At 46.3% G+C, this 23,458-nt stretch overlaps 1 protein-coding gene across 2 annotated transcripts in view; it reads right to left on the bottom strand.

The window, feature by feature from the left end:
• Positions 1-22,285, bottom strand: part of LPCAT2 (lysophosphatidylcholine acyltransferase 2) — a gene marked incomplete at its 5' end in the record, with an annotated part of 51,929 nt that extends 29,644 nt beyond the window's left edge. For both annotated transcript variants that reach the window (XM_081107849.1, XM_081107848.1), the window contains 8 exons: positions 5,282-5,336; positions 8,880-8,914; positions 10,375-10,433; positions 11,574-11,634; positions 13,235-13,347; positions 14,857-15,074; positions 17,981-18,120; positions 22,115-22,285. In XM_081107849.1, coding sequence (XP_080963975.1) covers positions 5,282-5,336; positions 8,880-8,914; positions 10,375-10,433; positions 11,574-11,634; positions 13,235-13,347; positions 14,857-15,074; positions 17,981-18,120; positions 22,115-22,285 — 852 coding nt within the window. The remainder of the gene's footprint in view (positions 1-5,281; positions 5,337-8,879; positions 8,915-10,374; positions 10,434-11,573; positions 11,635-13,234; positions 13,348-14,856; positions 15,075-17,980; positions 18,121-22,114) is intronic.
• Between the last annotated feature and the right edge of the window lie 1,173 nt (positions 22,286-23,458).

Here is a 23,458-nt window from a genome sequence, read left to right as displayed (position 1 = left end):
GTCGGAGTGTCTGAGCAGTGCCTCCGGTGGAAGGGAACGGATACGCCAAAGAGGAAGAAGCTAAGAGCAGGGGGAACCCCAGGCATCAACCTGCAAGAGGCGGTGAGACCATGAACAGAGGGAGTGGGGTGCAGAGGACAGCTTGGGTGCAAGGGAAATTTCTCAGCTAAAGTGGACAGGAATGACAGGATAACCTGCTACATGTCATTTCACTCCGTTCGTTCATTCTATTAACCTCATCTCCTGTGAAGTGAAAGGTTTGACTAGGTGATCTCCAACATCCTTCCCGACTGGACTCCTGTGTCTAGCTTCCTGATTCGTATCCAGTTATTCCTTAAGATGGAAAAATAAACTAAGCCACCAGAGGTCCCCACATCACTTATATATCCAGAGCACCAAAGTCTGCAAACAAGTATTTCTAAAAATTCCCTTCAGCCTGCTCCTGTCAAAATCCCTACTATTTGCTTAGAATGCAATCCAAGGGAGAAAACAGTGCTTCAAAATCAATGTTCATAAAACCTCTAACAAAATAGTATGATAATTTCAAGTTTTATATTGCCCTATGGTTCTTGGTTTTGTGTCATTTCTTTTATGTCAAAGGATCACTGACATAGAATATACTTGGTTTGTAGCATATACTGAAACCCAGGAAACATAAATGGCAGCTTCATTGTGAACCAACCACAATACAATGAGCTGTGGCTTTGGGTCTTTGATTGCCGATAGTATTTTCCATAAGATGAGTTCTAGTAACTCTCATATGGACGTGGCCTTCTGTGCTTGAGGATCAAACTTATCCACGGAGAGCAAAAAGTAATGAAAAGTCTAGATGTGACCCTCATGGGCCGCAGGCCTCCTGAGAAGCAACTCAATGGAAATTCTAATTAAAAGTCGCCTCTCCTCGGCCTAGACCTTGCCCTCTAGCTCACACTCCCATTTTGCACGCGGCTCACCGCGTGAACACACCCTCTCCTTGGGAAGGAAGATGCACCCAAAAGGCTATGATCCATCACTGTCCCCTGAGACGCGTCTAAATACCCCCGCGGCTTCCTGACCCCACGTCTGCCTTTCACCTTCACCTTCTCTCGTCACCTCCCCGTAGCCATGCTGATGGCCCATCTGCCATCTGGACTTTACAGCCTCTTCACCGGGCCACAGAGATCCTCCTCAGCTCTATTCCAGCCGTGGACGTGAACCTGTGACTCGCATCTATCTCCTCCTCGGACAAGCTCTCCGGCCAGAGTTTTCCCTCGTGGCCTAGGAGTGTTTACTTCTTCCGTAACCGGGTCCTGCCTGGAGCATGAGCGCCTCCCAGTCACTCTCAGGACCAGCTCGTCCCTCTTTATCTGCCCCTCCTGCAGCCTCTGTCTGCCTGGTGGCCCCGGTCTTAGGGAGTCAGACACGTCCATGTGGCCTCTCTCCCACCGAGGCTCTCTCACTGCCACACCCACGGTGCCAGTCACACATCCGTGGTCACCTGTCTCCTGATCCCTCCCTATCACTCCTATAGAGACCCCTGAGGGAGGCTAAAGAAAACCCTTATGCCCGGCAGGTGTGGCTCAGTGGTTGAGCGTCAACCTGTGAACCAGGAGGTCACGGTTCGATTCCCCATCGGGGCACACGCCTGGGTTGCGGGCTCCATCCCAAGTAGGGTGCGTGCAGGAGGCAGCCGATCCATGATGCTCTCTCATCATTGATGTTTCTATCCCTCTCTCCCTCTTTCCCTCTGAAATCAATAAAAACATATTTTTAAAAACCAGAAAAACCTTATGGGTTGAGGCTACGACAAATCCACGTCAACTTCCACGGGGTCCTCACAGCTGCTTGAAAACAGTTATGTTCCCGAGGTGGCCATCCTGCCTAGAAGTAGGAAAAGCATTCCCGGTCCGTTTTCCTTTTGCTGAAGCTCTCCCTTTGTGGTTGGAGGTGGGCCCAAGCATGCTGTCCCAGGCCCGAGTCTATTTCCTTCGTGTCCACGTGATGGGCGAGGATCGGGTTGCGTAGCTTGGACGGCATGTCCCTGCTGCCGGCAGCCCCTTCCCGGCCCGGCCCGCTCTGATCTGCTGCCCTCGCATCTCACTGTTTCAACGCAGGCTCTGCTTCTCGGGTTGCAAGTCCGCGTTTCGCTGCGAAGGCATTTCACTTTCCACTTCAGAGGGACGACCGTGAGGCCACCCCAACATATGCCACTTGGGCGAGTTGATTCTCTGCAGCTGAGGCCACTGGAAAAGCAGCACAGATAGGGGCGAGGCTTCCTCTGCACTGCCCCCCCCCACCCCGAAAGACAGATCCCCCAATAAGAAGTCAACTGTCACAAATCCCCTCCTGCAAAGATTCATCGGACAGGGAGCCTCGCCCCCCTCAGAGGAGGGGAGACTAGAGGTCAGCGTCACCCCCGGGCTGACTCCATCACACACTCGCCCATCTCTCATCTATGCTTCCGAGGGCCCATCTGCCTTTCCTAAAAGCCAACTGCTCTCCCCTTCGTGGCCTGCCTCCTCCCTCCCCTTCGTCTATGCAGATGGAAGATGAGCTCTCAAAAATCCCACCACTGTTCTCAGGTATTCCGTTTTTTATTCCCTGTGACGCCTTGTGCACATATTAAAGAATGAATAAATGTGCACACCTTTCCCCCTGGTAACCTACCTGATGCCAGGTTATTTCACAGACCCAGTTAGGGCACCCGGGCGGGAGAGGGGAGTCCCTCCATCCCTATGACAGCCCTGGGAACGTGAATTCCCTTTCCATTCACCTGGGCCAGACTCCGCGGCTCCCTTCCCTCCGAGGCCACCCTGCTGAAGGCACCGCCTGTCCCAGGGAAGGAGGCTGGCGGACGTATTCCCACACCAACACCTCTGGTCGCGCCTTTGGTCCCGGGGCCTCCCACCTCCGCCTGGGCCTTAGGCTGCACCAGATGTTGTCCAACTGCTCGGCCTGTAATTCACGGCCCCCACCTGCCACCCGCAGCCAGGCCTTCTATGAACACTCAGTCCTCGCAGAACCGGTTCACTCACTGCTTCCTGGCCACACCCGGCACATTCCTCCCTCCCAAGTTGATGATTACTAGACGAGACGAGAGGAGAGAGATGGATGAATGAGGATTTCACACAAACGTGTCCTTTTCCGAGGAGCAGAAAACAACCTTAGGGAATCCGTCCTCACAAATGGGCGGTGCTGGTTCCTCGGCGATTCTTCTCTCCACGTTTCCAAGAGAAAATGCAACATGAGGAAGGTGCTTGTGAACAGCACCTGCTGCTTCCTTTTAGAAAGGAGCAATCTACGTGCTCAGGGAAATAAAGTGGATGCTCCCCGAACCCCAGCCATGTGCCAGCGCATAAGTAACCCTTATGAAGTCCTAACGACCCTATAAAATACCTGTTGCTCCCATTTTACCAGGGAGCACACAGCCGGGAGAGGTTTAAGTAATTTGCTCGGCCACATTCTGGTGGCTCCTGACGGCACTGAAATGAAATCCGGTGGCCTCTTGGCTCCTGGGTTGATGCTCAACCACTGAGTCACACAGGCTCGGCGAATGTCCTCTTCTTGAGGGATAGATACATCCTGAATTAGGTTTACCTGATGGGTAGTTAAGAAGCTCTAAAAACGCCTGTCAAAAATAATACGTAGGATCCCCATCCATCTTAAAGGAACGGGAAAGAGAGAAGTGTGCCTCTGAACAGCCAAGACAACTGGAACCGGCCCAGCTAAGTGAGCCGAGACTTCTAACGAAGCTCCGTGTGGGGCAGCGCCAGCTGGCACCTCCGAGACCAGGCCCGGCCCGGAGAGCCCTGAGCCAGGGTGTGGGGGTGCTCAGTTACAGCTAAACGTTGGGGAATAAAAATACCCAGTCATATAGCTGTTAGGGGTCCCCTGGGTGAAAGGCATCGCAGATCTAAAATACATATAACTAAAACGAGAATTCTAAATCAGAAATCCGTAGGTTCCCCGTCTTTGTGCCTTGCACCACAATCCTCATACACCAAATCCCTGCTGACTCAGGTATTTCTAATGGTCGAAAGCCGTTTTTACTTGTGAAGTTGTTGGACAAAGAATATATTCTTTTTTTTTTTGTTAGAAAATACTGTCCAAACAGGTCAAACAGGTCCATGAACCGGCTGGAGAATGCAAATATTGTAACTCAAAGAGAGAGAGGAAGAGAGAGGAGGGATGGACAGAAAGAAAGAAAGAGAGAAAAGAAAAGAGAGAGAAAGCCAGACATGAGACAGAAAGGAAATGTGTAACAGTGGTCAGGGCAGTAGAATGAGAAATGTGCATACCTCTGTCGTAACACAATTTGACCACTGACACATGGGCTCTATAAAAAAGTGCAGTCCTAAATGCATTTCCACGTCTGTTGCTAGGCCTGCTGGAGGTCTAGTATAGATATGTAGGTATATATCTGACCCTCTCCCTTCACAGGCTACCTGAAAGCATCCGTAAACCCAAGCAGATTCTGAATTCAGGGGTCCATCCCACATCACTCCTAGGGACTAAGAATACTTCTGGGAACAACCTGGAATCTAAAAAATGTGGTCAGATTTTCAGAATGATCTCATTACTCCCCCACTCCCGTCTGCCACCACAACTCCAACCCAAAGACTGTCCTGTGAATGATGATACGGGCCGCCTCCCAGATACAATTGCCTCAGGCTCTCCCTGGGCTCCAGACCGTGTGCCTCTCCCACGATCCATGCAGCACCTCTCAGGCTCCCAGAGCCCACTACTCCTCAAGGAGCTGTGGGGCTCCCGGCCTCTGTGGCTCCTGAGGTTGGGACGTGAAGGGTTAACATTCAACTTGGCAGAGGTCGGCGTTGAAAGGAATGCAGACGTAGAAATGGGGGGTGCGCATCTGGCCAGCCAGGCTGGTTATACCTTGGAGGTTCCCAGAAGTTAGAGGTGTTTCCTGATCCAACGTTAAAGGCTACACCTGATCGCCTGGGTTTAGATACACAATTTGTACACAGGGCTTATTTGAAAGATGGTGGGTTTAACTTCCGATCTTTGCACATGTGGTCTCTGCAGACAAGGAGTCCTACATAATGAAAGCCTAATATGCAAATTGACCAAATGGTGGAACGACTGGTCGCTATGACGTGCACTGACCACAGGGGGCAGATGCTCCATGCAGGAGCTGCCCCCAGATCGCCCCATAGATTGGCCCTGATTGCCGGCCAGGCCTGGGGACCCTACCTGTGCACGAATTTCGTGCACCGGGCCTCTAGTTCAAAATAATAGGAAAGGCCAAATCTCAAGTTCCACGGCCACGTTTTGAACGACTTACCTCAACTTCCACCCTCGTGTAGGGCTGGCAGAAGGTGAGCACACACAGCTGAAAGCTGAAGAGGAAAAAGAGAAGTTCCCTTTACATGGTGAGACAAGGATCATCTAATATTACCCAACAACCCCCTTCCGCACACAGAGCACCCAGGCCAAACATCATACATATTTTGGGCTTATAAATGCCCCATGGCAGCTGTAACACTCCTTACACTCAGATTATTCTTGGCATTCAAAAGTTCAATCACTGCCCGGCTGGTGTGGCTCAGTGGTTGAGTATCTACCTATGAACCAGAAGGTCGCAGTTTGATTCTTGGTCAGGGCACATGCCCAGGTTGCAGGCTCGATCCCCAGTAGGGGGTGTGCAGAAGGCAGCCGATCAATGATTCTCTCTCATCATTGATGTTTCTCTCTCCCTCTCCCTCTCCCTTCCTCTCTAAAATCAATAAAAATATTGAAAAAGCACAAGTTCAATCACCACATGAAATACCATGTATGTATTTGTGAGTCAGAGCTGCAGCTCAGCAGACTGAACCCCAACTTTGAAATCTCCTTGACAACTCGGATTCAAAAGCCTATGTCCCTGGAGAAACTACCCAAGGCCAAGTTTTTTAAGATTCATAAATGTGTTTACAGGATCACGCCGGAGTAGAACATTATTAAACTCTTTTCTGATACTTAAAAAACAAAATCAGTCGGCCTTTCTTAAAAGCAGAAACTGAATCATAATTGTCTCAGTTACTAATAAATGTTTTCACTGTGGGGGAATCTTCTGAAAAGTCTCAAATTTCATGGTAAAGCTAGACAAAGGCTTCCATGAGGTGGTTACAATCAACCCTCGAAAAGTAATTTTTGAAATAGCTGTTCCAACTTGAAGCTTTCTAGTATATATACAGACTCTCCAGATAAGAGTTCTATGGGATTTTAATCTGGCCGAGTGGATCAGATTACGTGTTTGTGAAAACAACCAACCAACCAACCTTTTTGTTTTACTGTTAAAGCAGCTAACATATGATTTAATTGTAAAAAATTACTTGAAGAGAATTAAGACAAAAATTTGAGGCATTTAAACAAGGAATTTAAAGAGAGAATTTATAAAAATAGATCGACCAATTTCATAATTAATTGTAAATAGTTAACCTAAGTATCACTTCTCAGATCTTCCATCTACAGGGCGAAGAAAATATTTCACTGTCAACCGCAAGCAAACAAAGTCAACCCATATTGTCTGCCGTAATTATTCTTTAATTGTTTAATTGAGCTTTGGAAGTCAGTGATTTGAAGAGATAATTCTAAATGCTGTAAAAAAATAAATAAATAGAACCACACCTACGATTCTCATTACACACAAAGCAAACAGCACTTCTTGGGCGGAGACAGATCCGCTTTTCCGTGGCTGCTCTCTCTCTCAGTTTATTCCCCAAATTCATGAGTCCTCTCCTGGGTATCTGCTTGGGGGTAGAATTTCTTAGAACCCACGTCCTGAGTAGCGCATGGAGCAAGGGCGATGGAGAAAGCTGACTTAGCAGGAACAGACACACAGCTGAATCCACCAGGAACCGGGCCAGAGGACAGAGATTGGCATGAGCATTCCCACAAGTGAGTGCAATGGGGCGTGTGGACACAAAAGAGGGGTGCCTTTTGAAGGCTCTGTGTGGGTTGCTAAGTCCTAAGACATCTTTCATTCTGACCATCTGATTTTCCCTCTTTCTTTTCCGAATTCTCTCTCCTATTTCCATTTCCCCTTTACCATACACTTCCCAGGTTAGAAGGCTCGATGAACTAAAAATCTTCTATTTTCTAGCCCCGTCCCCCCTTCCAGAAATGCTTTCTCTTGTTTGACCTTCACATCTACCTGAACAACAAAAAAAATCATATTGACTGAACAGTGAACCCAAACTCACCAGCTCCTTAAGGAACTCAACCTGGAAGGCTCCAAGGATGGCCCATGTTAGGATATAGAGATACACTCTCCAGCCAATTTTTAGGCACCTCTTTCTCTAAAATGCTCTCGTACTAATTGTTTCTCCTAAGTTTCCCCCGTCAAAAAGCTGAACACCAGTTACTCACAACCAGTAGCGCCATGAAAGTTTTATTCTAGCCAAACGAGTGCACCGATTTCCTGAAGGTGAGTGGTAACATGATGTCTAGATGCCCTTTGCGATTTCTGCTCTTTATTTTGGGTGCAGTTGACCTTGCTTCAAGGACTGCAGTGTAAGAGGATCATACCCGTCTGACATGTTGATCAGCAGTAACAGGTGCAACTGGTTCATCCGTTACAATTTCTGACTTAAATTTATTATTTCAAAGCAATTCACACGCACAAATTGGAGAGAGAAAGTGTAGCAATATCTGACTTTCAGAATTTGTTGGGATTGTCTAAAAAGGTTAGTCAAAGGGGGGAGCCCATAGTATACTTTGAAAGCAAATGATTTCCTTTTCAATATTTCCACGTGGTTGTCACCTGTCCACCAACAATGGTCCTTGAATTCTGTGCATAACGGTATCAAAGGCATGACCGGATAACCCTTGGCAAAGCCCTCCAAACCAGGGGTTTGACAGGTTCCCCACCGAAACATAAACAGGCCGCGGACGGAGGCTCTACAGCAGGAGTCCTCAAACTACGGCCCGCGGGCCACATGCAAATACAAATATTGTATTTGTTCCCGTTTTGTTTTTTTACTTCAAAATAAGATATGTGCAGTGTGCATAGGAATTTGTTCATAGTTTTTTCTTTAAACTATAGTCCGGCCCTCCAACCGTCTGAGGGACAGTGAACTGGCCCCCCGTTAAAAAAGTTTGAGGACCCCTGCTCTACAGGTTCCATCCTATTTAAAGGCCCATTTCACTCCGGCTTGGTTAAGAGTGAAAGTGCATTCCTCTCCTCTCCGAAGGGTTTTCAGAAACTGCTGAGCCCTACGCTTTTCCCATCCAGAACGGAACTACAAGCTTGGTTAGCTCTTTTCTCAGCTCACACTTTAGGCCAGTGGTCGGCAAACTCACTAGTCAACAGAGCCAAATATCAACAGTACAACGATTGATATTTCTTCTGAGAGCCAAATTTTTTAAACTTAAACTATATAGGTAGGTACGTTGTTATTAACTTAATTAGGGTACTCCTCAGGCTTAGGAAGAGCCACACTCAAGGGGCCAAAGAGCCGCATGTGGCTCGCGAGCCGCAGTTTGCCAACCACGGCTTTAGGCCATAGGACTGCATTACTCCAGACTGCTTAAGCCCAAATATATATAGTAAAATAACAAGAAAGACGTGAGGTAGTGCTGAGTCGGCAATGAAAAGGAAACCACAGAATTAAAGCTACAGAGGATGCAAACTTAGGTCGCTGGGATGTTGCCAAGAGGTGGTGGTTAATCCCTGAAGACCCATTAGAACATGACAAGGCAGGAATTCTGTACATGGGGCCACGGGGTCAATGGGCAGGAGAGGAATGCTCTCTATGGAGACGTGTCAGCTACAAAATTTAAGGATCTGATTAGAAATCTTTACTTTCACAAAAGCAAGTCTTTTTTTAAAAAAAAGTAAAAATCTTTCTTTTTCCTCACTAGAATGAAATGTATATAAGTAACAGAGATGAGCAACTTACAATGTATATCCTTGCCACGTCCACGTCACAGTATCCTACAACAAGAGTATTTAAGCTGTTAGTGCAGAGAATACCAAATGAAACAGAAACCTTATTTCAATACAGTAAGCATGCTCTCTCTAAATGAGAAGCATTATGTTGGAAAATGGAACGAGCATGTTGTTATTATTAAACAACAGTGGTCTGAACCATGCATTCTTGGATTATATATCTACATAGCCAAAATCCGTCTCCTTGACGTAACCACCTTTTTATGGAACTCAGTTGCTCTGACTTTTAAAAAAATCTACCATGTGTGCTTAGCTATTTTCCTCTGAATATGAACATCTCTGGATAATGAATTTGCTTACAAAACCCAAAAAACATCAGTTTTTCTAAAGAGAGAGAGCGAATAATTTGGGAGAAAAGTTTAAAGTAATGTAAAGTGCCTTAGCCAGTTTGGCTCAGTGGATAGAGCATCGGCCTGTGGACTACAGGGTCCCAGGTTCGATTCTGATCAAGGGCACATGCCCAGGTTGCGGGCTCAATCCCCAGTAGGGGGTGCGCAGGAGGCAGCCGATTAATGATTCTTTGTCATCATTGATGTTTCTATCTCTCTTTCCCTCTTCCTTCCTCTCTGAAATAAAAAAATATATATATTTTAAATAAATAAAGTAATGCAAAGTGAAGGAACTTGAATAAATGAAAAATGCAAACCCATAGTCAGAAATTCAATGAGTAAAAATCTGATAGATTGTCATTTTAACTACAGACATCCGTGGTGGCGAAACCAGCCACTGAATAGAAAGCTGACTTGATCGAGAACTCCTCATCTTCACTAACAGCGACTACATCTTGCCTTTTTATGGAAATTCCCTGGTAAATGACGGTCCTCTCAGCCCCCAAACATCCTCCGAAAACCTGGGCTTAGGGGAACGGTGGCACAATCCATGCCCAGAAGACAACCAGGTGCCCGCCGGGAGCAGAAGTGACCATTTCCTGAGCCAAATGGGGACTTCCTGGAGGATTTTAGGTCCTTTTAAAATATTTTCTGATTGAAGCTCCTTGCCAGGGGTCACACAGACAGTAAATCCTGATCCCATAATTAAACGCCAAGCCTACCCCACCCTTACCCTGCCTCTTCAATCCTCGCCCACCAGCTACGGCCAGTGACTCCGGGGAAGTTTCCTTCGTGGCTTCACGAAAAGCACAAATGGATGCGGGTTCTCTAAGGAGACCCTGAACCCGAGGGCGCACCGTACATCGCAGTGACAGCAGAGCAGAAGCCGAGGGGGCGTCCGCATGTGGCTTCGTCGTAGCAAAACCAGAATGCGGTCCTGGCATCAGCAAACACAGGTCTGTCTGGGCAACGCTTCAAAGCCAAGGGCAACGAGACTCGCCCTCTGCTCCCGCCACTCATCTCTCCAGACCTTCGTTCGAATGACCGGAAGGGGCCTGGGGCACCTGTGCTGGTGGGATGCCTGAGAGTCTCCCCAGAGGGAGACAGGGTGCTTACCAGCTTGTTGGGGTATCGGAGGAGGACTGGCTGCACGGGCACCGCCGGGATGAAGGCGCCTATGACCAGGATGAAATCTTATTACCAAGGCTTTGTGTGGGTACAGGTTTTACAACAGAGAAAAAAATGTACTAAGAAATGACACACGGGAACTGCCCTCAGAGCGCACATAAGAAACTATTTGCTGCCAGAACCGGTGTGGCTCAGTGGATAGGGCGTCGGCCTGTGGACTCAAGGGTCCTGGGTTCGATTCCGGTCAAGGGCATGTACCTTGGTTGCGGGCACATCCCCAGTGGGGGGCGTGCAGAAGGCAGCTGATCGATGTTTCTCTCTCATCGATGTTTCTGGCTCTCTATCCCTCTCCCTTCCTCTCTGTAAAAAAGCAATAAAATATATTTTAAAAAAAACAAAAAACTATTTGCTAAATGCTGGTAAATCCCTCGTGTTTACCAAAAGGCGAGATTTTGAAAATGCAGAATTATGTAAGCAAAACATTACATATGGGTCCGTCACTTGAAATATTCACTAATTTACATCCCCATCTGCTTTCATTTTCCAAATACCTATTATTCGACAGGGACTTTCTTTTTCGAAGTCATGGCAAAAATCAAGGCAGAGAGGAAGTAAGAAAATCGAGACGAAACCAAATGCTTGAAGCCAGAACTACCACAGTGGACAACAGGGGGTTTTAACTTTGGCTGTGAGCATTCTGGCGGCCAATACAGGAACGTTTTAAAGTATTGCCAAGTGTTGCAAAATTACACATTACTATGAAACTCGTGGCTTGATAATATTAAAAAAATTAAACGAGCCTTAGAAGGCATGATAATGATCATCGAAATAGGTTTCCACTTGATGACACAGGACCCTGGGTGCCTGTGACCAAGTCCTTGGAGAAAAAACGAAAATCCACCAGTAAGTGGAGCGCGCACGGGCACGTACACACACACACACACACACACACTTTCTCTCTCTCTTTCTCTCTCTCTCTCTCTCTCTCTCTCCCAGGAAGAGGGGGTTATGATACCAAAAGAGAAAGTAAAGAAGTGCATTCTGTGGCTTCGTAACATTAAGATCTTTTTGCCGGAAAAGAAGCAACGCTCAGAGCAAACCAATGCGTTCGGTTGTGCACCACTATCAAATCATTCGAGAAATCGTCCATACGACTTTGTCACAATACATAATTTAATTGATCTCACCTGGTTTAAAAGTAATCAAACAGGAGCGATTAGTACAAGTACCTTCTGGGAAAACTAGTATCTTGGAAGAAAAGGAATAGATTTAATATTTCAGTCTAATTAATTGATTAGCTCATCATTCACTTTCTCACATACTTCACAGATAGCTTCCAATTCTTATAAAACAGAGACGAAATCAAAGGCTAACCCTTGATTCTAATGAAAGCCAGAGTCAGATGACAGGCATTTGGTATGTAGTCTGACCAGTAAGAAATTAGAAAAATACTGTAGATTAAAGCTTTGACTAGAATATACACTTAGCAAATGTTTCTTGGTGATACTTCGGATCCAAACAGATTGGGAAGATGATGTAGACCTAAGTCACGGTCAAGAGCAACATGTAGGCCAGTGATGGCGAACCTATGACACGCGTGTCAGAGGTGACACGTGAACTCATTTTTTTGGTTGATTTTTCTTTGTTAAATGGCAGTTAAATATATAAAATATCAAAAATATAAATCTTTGTTTTACTATGGTTGCAAATATCAAAAAATTTCTATATGTGACACGGCACTAGAGTTAAGTTAGGGTTTTTCAAAATGCTGACATGCCAAGCTCAAAACGTTCCTTGAGTTGAGCAAAATGAGTGGAAATCTACCTACGTATTAACTTTCACCTACCAGTCCTAGATCTGTTTTTGGGTCCAAAGAGGAAAAATGGAAGCCTTATTCTAAATGCCACTTCTCCCCATTCACTTTTATTAAACCACTAGAAACCCGGTGCACGAATTTGTGCGCTGGTGGGGTCCCGTGCACTGGTGGGGTCCCTCTGCCTGGCCGGTGATCAGGGTCAATCGGGGCTGTCTTGCCTAGTCCTTATCGGAGCAATCAGGGCCAGCCGGCCAGGGTGGAGGGACCTCGGGAGGTTGGCCTGCCACGGGAGGTTGGCTGTGGGAGAGCACTGACCACCAGGGGGCAGCTCCTGCATTGAGCATCTGCCCCCTGGTGGTCAGTGTGTGTCATAGTGACGGGTTGACCGGTTGGTCGTTTGGTCATAATGGTTGCTTAGGCTTTTATATATATAGATTCCTCACATGCCTTGGTTTCTACAGCCTCTCAGTGGGCCATGCTCTTCTGGGTACTCTAACATCTACACTCTAACGTCAGGGATGGCCAGATCACTGCGGGGCCATTAGTTCTGCTAGCGATCACCTGCTTTCACCTGGGCTAAGGTAGAGAAATACTTACCAGCATCACCCATGGGGCTTTCTTTCTCCCATCAGTGCTGCCCCTCCCTCACCTTCAATAGGCACTCATTCCAGTGGAAGGGGGTGATGAGATGGTCAAGTGTGAAAAGCTGCTACAGGTGATTCTGACATGCCCCCCTGAACTGAAAAGCTCTACCCAAATCTACTTCAGATAAGAGTCAAGATCTTAACTACTTGTTTAGTATAAGCCCTCCATACTGTTGAGTAGAACAGAGCATTAGCATCTCGTCTTTAAAAAGGAAAATAAATTCAGAGGTAGGGAGTCTACTTTTTATAACACAAAGTAAAAACTGGTTCAAAGAGTTCGGAGAATAAAAAAAAAATGATACATTTAATTCCCTGAGTATCTCATGGGGAAGGGGACTTCTCAGATTCAGTTCTCAATGTATTCACGTCAACATCGCCTGTGTTTTACCTGGGGCCATTCCCCTCCTGAGGTTGCTCGCCTTATGATTTCATTTATTGTGTTTTTTCGGGAATCCGGGTCTACGCGGGATACCAACACTGGCTGCAGAGCCCGTAACAGTCCTTTAAAACAAAGAAAATTTACAACCAAGCCTTTTTTTTTTTTTTTTGGCTAACGCTACCAACATGATAACACTGGGTAAATCATTAAACAAACTGTATGGAAATTAAAATGAAAGCAAATAAAAGAGAACAACTTTAAAAAAAAAAACAACACACACCCTCTAATTCAAAGTTTATTAGAACTCAGCTTCCGGTTTTAAAAGGAGAGGTGGAAATTTCTAGCTAAAAATATTTCATTTGACTTCACAGACATCAGCAGCAGGAATATGAAAAACAGTAAATGCAATTTGTTCCCTGCCGGTCTTCTTCCTCAATTGACATTAAACTTTTGAAATGTCAAGATTGTCTGGTTTTATTTTAGGGACGTCCTGAAAACTGGTTATGTGAATTCAAAGTACACAGGAGTCCAAAGCAATTATTATTCATTTTACTAAAATTTCCAGCACAACAATCTTTTAAATGCCTACCTTCCTAGCACATGCAAAGTCAATCTCAATTTACCAAAAATCCATTGCTATGCGACTTTTCAGGAAAACGCCTGTTACACAAAGCAGGGAGTTACACTGAAAAAGAGAGTGTTCACAGCCAAATGAATGACTAGTATTCCCGCAGGTACCAAGTCCGTATCGGGCAACTTTCACACTCGCGCTCTCGTCGTCTGGTCTGATGCTTGCAATGACCTTGGGACCACAGGGAGCAGTTACTTGGAGACCATTCCCCAAGGGAGGGACGCAAGCATCGGGTGGGAAAAACATTTCACTTGCTTCATTATTTTTTACGGCAGGAAGCACTTACTGTTCCACATCATAACTTCCAGAGATTTACACATGGGTCCCTCATGGAGGTTTGGGGGAAATGAAAAAAGCAGAGTTAGGACAAAAAAAAAAAAATGTAGTGTGTTCATCAGCCTAATGCCTGAAGAGAAATTCATGAAGTAGCATGCATCGGGCGCTTCCACAAATTCTGTGGTTAAATTCTCTCTCTCAAAAAAAAAATCAAGCATGTTTGGTATTTGAAAAACTGGCCTTTTATATATAAGAACAGAAAGAGCCCTAGCCGGTTTGGCTCAGTGGATAGAGCGTCGGCCTTCAGACTCAAGACTCCCGGGTTCGATTCCGGTCAAGGGCATGTACTTGGTTGCGGGCACATCCCCAGTGGGGAGTGTGCAGGAGGCAGCTGATCGATGTTTCTCTCTCATCGATGTTTCTAGCTCTCGATCCCTCTCCCTTTCTCTCTGTAAAAAATTAATAAAATATATTTTAAAAAAAAAGAACAGAAAGGGATGATGGTCCAGTGCTAAAAGTAAGGTTTTAAAAGAATTACAAGGGAGGGAAGTTTAATCTTTTTTCATAAAGTCATTCTTAAGATATCGTACCTCATTAAAAGGAAGGACATATGAGATATTTCATTATTTTAAAGTGTCTTAAAAACCTACCAGTAAGCTAAATGTGGGTTTCACAAGGCACGAACGTGAAACTCTTTTATCCATGTTACCTGACAGGTACTTACTGCCAATCAGAGGCACCTGCACGTTCTCGTTGCGAGAAACCATGGACGGCAGCCCCGCGGCGACACAGGCGATCCCATCGAAGAAGGTGGAGTGGGGGGCCACGACAAAAATCGGGGCGTCCACGGGACTCGCGATCTTCCCCTTCACAGTAACCGAAAACCCCATCGAGAAGAACAAGGCCCGACCCAGAAACTTCAAGACTGGGTGAGTGATTTTCCTTCGAAAACACACACGTGGAAAAGACAGAATGAGCTTCGCTCCCTGCCGCTAACGCTGGGCGTTACTCTACAACACGAGGTGGAACCCCAAACGCATCAGAACACTTCGTTTCAAAATACAAGCTAAGAAGAATAACGAACACTCCCATGGAACGCTCTCTGCCAGGAACCGTTCGGAATCCTCTGCCTAGATGAATTCCTTTACTCCTCGGCCCGATTTTATACAACAGGTGTTACTTATTATTATTATCATCATCCCCATTTTTCAGGAAGCTGAGGCGCAGAGAAGTAACTTTTCCCCCCCAAGGACATACGGCTAGTAATCGGCTCTATTCTTCTGTGACTCTAAAGTGAACAGAGTGAGTTTTCAACACACACACATCCCTCTGAGAAGTTCACATCAGTATTGCCCTTCCAGGTAACCACCTTGGGAATCTACATGTGAGTAACAAAGATGCCGCCATCTCCCCGAGCACTTTTAGAGTTCTCATGCTGAAACTGTCCTCGGCGTTATTTTAGGAATACTTTTTAAGGAGTCAGGCTTCTAAGACGTCATCAAGAATCTTAAGGAAATTCACCATCTCACGGTCATTCACTTAGACAATTCTGGAAATCTAATTGCTAACGTTTTCCAAAGGCTCGGTTATTCAAGATGAATAATTAACTCATCACATTGTGCCAGGAACTCTGCTGGACACACAAGTAAGGTCCAGCCCCTGTCCTCGATAGACGCCAATGAGTGGCGAAAGCAAAACATATGCCCCTAGAAATGGAAACACCTATAGCTTTCCATGAAAATACAATACTACGTATATCCTCCCGTAAGACAACTGATGGGCGTTTTAGCAGGTGGGCTCCCTGTCTAATTCTCTCAACAATCTTGTACGATGACAGTGAGGAACGATGAAGCAACTAGCTGCTGAGGAAGTTGGTCTGACTTTGACTTCACAGCAAGAAGTAAGACACAGAAAGCCAAAGTACTTTTCCAGGGGACCCAGAGGAATGGCCACCTCTCTCCTTCTTGCCCTTTCGTGGAGAGCTAAGATCGCTATTGGTATAGAAATAAAAAGCTCCCTCTTTCATGGAGTTCCCACTAGTCCTATTTCCGATTCATAGTGATGGGGCTTCTGACAGCTACATTCCGAAGTACCCCATATTCAAAGTCACGAAAGACTTCTAGTTAAAGTATTGTTGTTTTTTTAATGGCTAAAAGTCTAGTGTTGCGTGATAACTCCAATGTTACCTGTTTGAGAGGAGGCTTCTTTGAAGAAAATAGGACTTCCTTTTCCAACCTTTATTTTATCTGTTTTCTGACCCTTTAGACCAGTGGTTCTCAACCTTCTGGCCCTTTACATACAGTTCCTCATGTGGTGACCCAACCATAAAATTATTTTCGTTGCTACTTCATCACTGTCATGTTGCTACTGTGATGAATCGTCATGTAAATATCTGATATGCAGGATGGTCTTAGGCGACCCCTGTGAAAGGGTCGTTCGACCGCCAAAGGGGTCGCGACCCACAGGTTGAGAACCGATGCTTTAGACTGTTATAGGTTTCTACAAGCCACTAATAATAGCAACCAAGGAAATAAGTGAAAGGAACCAGTGGGTGATGAAAAATGTCATTTACAGTATGTTTTCAGTGACAGACAACCTTGAGTTATAAAACAAGGGAGTCTGATTTGCAAGGATTGAGGTGGTATAAGTTCTCCCCGGGGCATTGCGGGCCGTGGATTTAGTTCTAGTTCACACCAGCTTCCATGTGTTTCATGTTGACATTGTTCACTCGAACATGAATTTAATAGCAAACTGCATATTTCCTCAAAGGCTCCTAAAACAGTGTTTCTCAAAATTTTGGGAGGACATAGTCTCATTTGAGGTTGAGATAAAAGGAACAGATCTTTGTGCACACACAAAAAAAATGTGCACAATTTCAGAAAGTTTAACAGTGCCCTAAAACCCACCTACGGGTTTCTGTGAAATCCCAGGAGTCCACGTGAAGGGCCTTTGCTTTCAAACATACGTACGTATGGCAACAAGTGGGTTCTGCCCCATGGAAATGGACTTTTACCAGTAACTCCAATTAATCATTAGTCTATTCTCTAGCACGAGGCTAATTACATACTGCTTGAAAAGCAGTGCCAGTGGCCTCAACGCTAATGTTTAATAAAACTTGGCTACACTGATTAATAATGAAATTGTTGCTACCAATAATCACTAAAGCCCTAGCTGGTTTGGCTCAGTGGATAAAACATCGGACTGAGGACCAAAGGGTCCTGGGTTCAATTCCGGTCAAGGGCACATACCTCAGATGCAGGCTCCTCCCCGGCCTGGGCCCTGGTCAGGGCTGGTGCAGGAGGCAACCCATTGATGTGTTTCTCTCACATTGCTATTTCTGTCTTTCCCTCTCCCACTCTCTCTAAAAATCAATGGGAAAATATCTTTGGGTGAGGTTTAAAATAATAATCATCATCATCACTAAAGTAATGAGTTAATAGACTATAATTTATCCACTTAATTATATCACTTACTGAAGTATGTAGTTATTATAGAGGGACAAAAGCAAATGTGAAAACTCAGGAAGAACAACAACAAAAGAAGCCGGGTATTTTTCCACTGCAATGGTGTCAGGTACACTAACCGGGTCTTTGAGAACCAGGGATCTATCCCTCTTTGGCAATAATTCAGAAAACAAAATGTTTTAATATTAGGAAGCAACAACTTCAACAAAAGGTGATCGGTTCTTGGGCAGTAATTCCTGCATATGATCAATTAAGAACGGTCTCATCTGAGAAACAAAAATAAGTGATGGAAACTGAGTTGGTAGCAGTTAGATAAAGCTACTGCTCACTAACTGAATGTCTGAATGGCGATTTACTTCATATTCCGATGTAACTATTTCTTACCTCCTCCAACCAGTTAGTGGATGGGTCGGCTTATCAGGACAGCATACTGTTGAAATCGCAGCAAATGGCCATGCCAGTAATAAAACTAAGCCAAGCAGTAAGGCACGAACCGGAAGCAGGACAATTCCAAGAAAGAAAGTCTGAAAGGCAAAGTTGATAAAAATAAGTGGCTGTATCTTTTTTAAAATGGCCCTTTCAGCCACTGTACATACCGGCCAACATCTGGTGTTGTTAATGTCTTTAAAACATCGACTTTATTAAGACACCATTTACATAAAATAAAATGCACCTAGTTCAAGTGTGTAGATGATGCGTTTTTCAAATGTATGTTGCTATGCAAACACCACCAGGATCAAGATATAGAACATTCCAGTCAATACACTCTCCCCAGCCCTTGGGAAACACTGCGACTTTCTTTCACTATAGTCTTGCCTGTCCTAGATTTTTACCTAAATGGTATCACACAAGATGGACTTTTATGTCTGGCTTCATTCACTTCGTATTTTTGAGATTCCACCATGCTGCCATATGCGTAAGGAGGGCAGTCTTTTTCATTGCAGGTATGATTCCATTGTGTGGATGGATCACAGCTCACTTATCCACTCATCTGTTCATGGACAGCTGGCCTTATTGTAAGTTTTTGACTATGAAGATGAATGTTCACGTCCCTGTGTGAACATATATGTTCGTATCACTGGGAGTGAAACTGCTGGGTCAGAGCATGCTTCACTGTGTAAGAAACTGTCAAACTGGTTTCCAAAGAGGTTGTACCATTTTGCATGTCTAATAACAAAAGTATGAAAGATCCTGTTGCCTCACATCCTCACCAATCCTTGGTGTTGACAGTCTTTGCAGCCATGCTGGTGGGTGGAAAATGCTAGCTCACTGAGGTTTTAACTCACACTTCCTTGATAGACGGAGCAAGTTTTTCAGGTGTTGGTTGGTCATCGCTTTAACTTCTTATTTGAAGCGCCTGTTCGAGTCTTTGGTCCATTTTTACTGGGTGGTTAGTCTTTTTCATATCCATTTGTCGGAGTTCTTTATATATTCTTCCTAAGAGTCTTTTGTTGATCGACATATGTATTGAAAATATGTTCTCCCATCCCATGATTTGCCCTTTCAATTTCTTCATGGTACCTTTTAATGAGGATTGTGATTCTGATGAGAAAAGACGGCAGTGGTTTGGCTCCAAGGCAGCTCGAATAAAGACAGCCTGGCCAATGGCCAAGAAATAATCCTGAATGGAAGAAAGGACCATAGCATAGACCCTAAAGGAAAAGTTGTGATGAGGTTATAGGATATTCCTAGAAGATTCACTAACATTCCAAATGAGCGGGTAACATGGATTTTAATTAAGTTGTCAAATCGTGAGCAACCTTTTTTTTTTTCTATGCCTCTTCCATGTTTGCAACAAATAATAGTAGAGCAATTTTGAGTAATTCTGAAAAATTAGGAGGATTCTCCATCACATTTCTATTTGGTAATATGTCATCTCTGTAGAAAGACATTCTTTCAACACTCTATCAGGCTTATCCTCATCTCTGCGCTTACAAAAACATGATATTGTATGTTTTTGTACTTGTTTAATTTTTTTCTGTGAAATATAAGCTTCAGATAGGCAGGGTCCTCATTTCTCTTTTCACTGCTGTATCTCCAGAGAATTGTATTGTGCCTGGCACATAGTAGGCATTTAAACAAATATTTTTATATGGTAAATGACCGCACAATGTCCATTTGTTTAATGTCCATTAAACACTCATGTCCATCCCATACTCTGCTGAGGAAATGAAAGCCAGGCTACTCTTTTCCCACGCCAGTCAGTAGCAGAACCTTAGTCAAAAAAGAGAAGTGGGGGTGGAAGGGCAAGCTAACCCCTGACAGGAGATGCAAAAGCGATAACAGTCCTTGAGCAAGACACTGATCATCACTCAAGATTAAATTTGAATTCAAACTAAATTTAGTCTGAATTAGTCATATCAAGTCATACTTAAGTGAAAAAGTATATCCACCTTTTAAACCGGATAATATAGCCAACACTGTTTTTCAATTACATCTACCTTCACCCAGACCATTCAAGCCATTGAAACTTATTTTGCATCTCTGGTCTACGTGGATTTTTAGTTTTTAAAATAAATACCCAGACTATATTCCATTCCTTTCCACACAAATGTCTAGATTTTTAACGTAGTACTTAAAAGTTGCTAACTGCCGAAACCGGTTTGGCTCAGTGGATAGAGCGTTGGCCTGCAGACTGAAGGGTCCCAGGTTCGATTCCGGTCAAGGGCATGTACCTTGGTTGCAGGCACATCCCCAGTGGGAGGTGTGCAGGAGGCAGCTGGTCGATGTTTCTCTCTCATCAATGTTTCTGACTCTCTGTCTCTCTCCTTTCCTCTCTGTAAAAAAACTCAATAAAAAAATATATATATAAAAAAATGTAGACAACCAATAACATCGTTATCAATATTAAGATCAACGAACAATACCCGATTGTTTCACACATTGCTTCACTTAATTTTATTCCTCTTTTGATGTACTTTATTCCAATTTAATAGATGAGGAAAGTGCCATTCAGAGCAGTTAAGTGACTTGGCTGGAGATATACAACGAACAGGGGGCAGGGCCTGAGATGTTCTCTGACTGAGACCAGTGACCTGTCCATTGTACCTCGGCTCTTGTAGTTACTGGGAAGTGCTCCCTCAACCGAAACAGGCCACGCTATTAAAAAAAAAACCTAACAATTTCCTCTGGGTGCAATACAAATACTTACAGTCTGCCACTCGGATCCTCTTTCAAAAATATGAAGCCAAATACATGGACACACTTTCATTCAAGTAGGACGGATCTGACTACAATTCATCTTGAATGACAGTCACTGCCCTCAGAAGTGTCTCTACATTTTTAAGACACAATGGGAACCTCTACCCACTGACAGACATGAAGATCCAAGTTTCAAACGGCTCATTTCTTGACAAAGAGCTGTTACCACATGGCTTTCCCCTTCCTCTCTCACACCCTTCTTCAACCAGACACCCGTCTGTCACCACTCTCAGCACCACCCATGCTGCTCAGCCCGGCACTCAGCCTGCCTGCACTGCCCAACACGACGGTCTTCGTGCATCCATCACACTATTTCCAATCCAAAGGAAAGAAACCTGTGACGCGGACAAGAAAACATCTCCCCCCACCCCCATACAGACCGCACAGGAGCAATGAAGCTTGCGCAGTCTATCTTGTTCTTTGATCACTAACTTCACCAAAGAGGAAGTCCGAAGAGTTACTGTTCATGGGAAAGGCAGTGCTTTACCAGAAAAAGGACAGGAAAGGACACTTCCTTTTTGCATGTGGCCACTGTCAACAGTGGAGGGGCGTCCCGGCTGCCTCTCCTCCTCGAATCTGGGAGAAGTGTTTGGGTGAAGACGGATTCCGGGCCAAAAAGGAACACCCCAAGCTGACCCTCATCATCCCTTTTCCTGGATTCCCATTTCCTACCCTTGATGCCTCTGCTCGGCTGGGTCTTCTCGGTCTCACTTATTGTTCCAACCCCGGACCTGGGCTCTCTGCGTTCTCACTCACCCTTTCCATCCCAGACTCACTCCTCTCCTTCCCTAAACAAACAAAATTCCCCAAACCCACGCTCCTGTGTAGGCTGGCGCCCAGCTACATCCTCACACTCCAATGGAAGTTCTCACGGATCCACTCCCCCTTCTCCGCATGGAATGGATGCGTCCCTGGCCACCGGCCTGCTCTGCCTCCTCCTGGCTAGGACCTCCGACTCAGACCCACATGCGCTCTGCACCTTCCCTCCCCACACGCCCCCTCCCACCCCCAGGCCATCCTCCAGGTCCCTCCATCCTCCGACCCACCTCTCCGTCCCTTGCAGACTCATGGCCCCCGCACAAGCCTCTCCTCTCGGATCTACAGCTCTTTCTCCCTCAGAGCCTTTGCTTCCCAGACTCACGCCCCCCTCAGATGCCTCCCCTGTGACACCTATGGCACCCTCGGATCATCTCATCTCTCAGATCCTCGCCCCTCACCTGGCCTGCCTCCTCTCTCTGACCCACGCCCCTCCCCTGATGCACCTTCTCTCTGAGCTCGCCCCTCGCCCGCTGCCTCCCCTCTGACGCACACACTCACCTGGATGCGCCTCCCCGCGCCCAGGCGCGTCTGCTGCACGAAGGGGTTGCGCACGGGCGGTGGGAAGAAGGACGCCTGGCGGGGTACCATCTGCGGCCGCAGCCCCGCGCTCCCCACGCCCGCGCCCGGCACCGTGGCCGCCACGGCCGCCGCCTCGGCGCACCGGTTCATGGCGGAGCGGGGCCTCGGATCCCACGGAAGAGACGCGCGCGGACCGGAGCGCGGGAGCCCGGCAAGGTGGACCGAGCCGCACTGGAGTCCCAGCCGCAGGCTCCCGGCGGCCGGAGCTGCGCAGGCGCGGGTTACCTAACGCGACTGGTGTCGCCCCGCCCCCGGGGCCCTGGCCCCGCCCAGTCACTGGCCCCGCCCCACCCGCTTAGGTACAGGGCTGGGGGTAGTCCTCCTGGGGATACAGCTCTGCCCCTTGGGAGTGTATGCGTCCCCTTAAGAACAGCGCACCCCCTGGGAGACAGGGCAGTCCGCTGCTTTAGGGTCGGGCAGACCTGGACCTCCGGTCGCTTTTACCGGCTCAGTGATGTTGGCCAAATCCCTGTCTCCATCACCCTGCTGCCCCCTCTCTGTAAATGGGGATCAACAGGACTTCGATCAGCAGACCCTGCCTCCAGCCATTGGAGGGGTGAGCCTGGGCTGCTTCATTAAAGCGCGTGACTACATCCAGGGTGGGTTGTATGGGTTGGATTTCTGCTGTGCGTTTTGCTTTTGTTTAAACCTGTGGGCACTGGATGTTCCCCAGTTAGAACAGAGGGTCTTGACTCGTAGAAGTTGATACCAGGAATGGAGTCTGTTCCGCCGAAAACACGGACTGATGGTGGGGAATAGTGAGCTCCTATTATTAGAGGAAGGAAACAAACAAACAAACACAAAACTATGGCCCGCCACACTAAATGAGGAACCTGGTCCCCAAAAGGGAAATGACTTGGCCTGTGGCTCCATTTCACCCTGAGGAAGTTCAAGGGCCTGTCTGGACCGAAATGGGCGGTCGTGGGGAGAAGGAGAGAAGGTTTACCAGAACCTGAGACCAGATGGTCAAGCCCTGAGTGGCTGAGAGTCAGATGAAGAAGGTGGATGACTTATCCTTGCTGATCCACGGCTCACAGCTGGCGGTAGGCATGAGGAGAGCCTGCGTCCGCACCCTGGGCAGCTGCTCCTGCTTCCCTACCCCCTGGGGATCCCAGAATCTTTTCACCCCTCCCGGATAGAGGGACGTGTGGCCTTCAGTTACTCGCTTAACCTCTCTGAGCTTCCATTCTCATCTAGGGATGGAAAAAGATAAAGTTCTACCCCATAGGGTTGAAATCAGCCCACAGCTTTGGCCTAAGAGGA

Source organism: Myotis nattereri, assembly GCF_964212035.1.
Source record: "Myotis nattereri genome assembly, chromosome: 15".
NCBI classification, from domain to species: domain Eukaryota; kingdom Metazoa; phylum Chordata; class Mammalia; order Chiroptera; family Vespertilionidae; genus Myotis; species Myotis nattereri.
The sequence above is the reverse complement of the archived record's forward strand: the minus strand, read 5'-3'. Positions and strand labels throughout refer to the sequence as shown.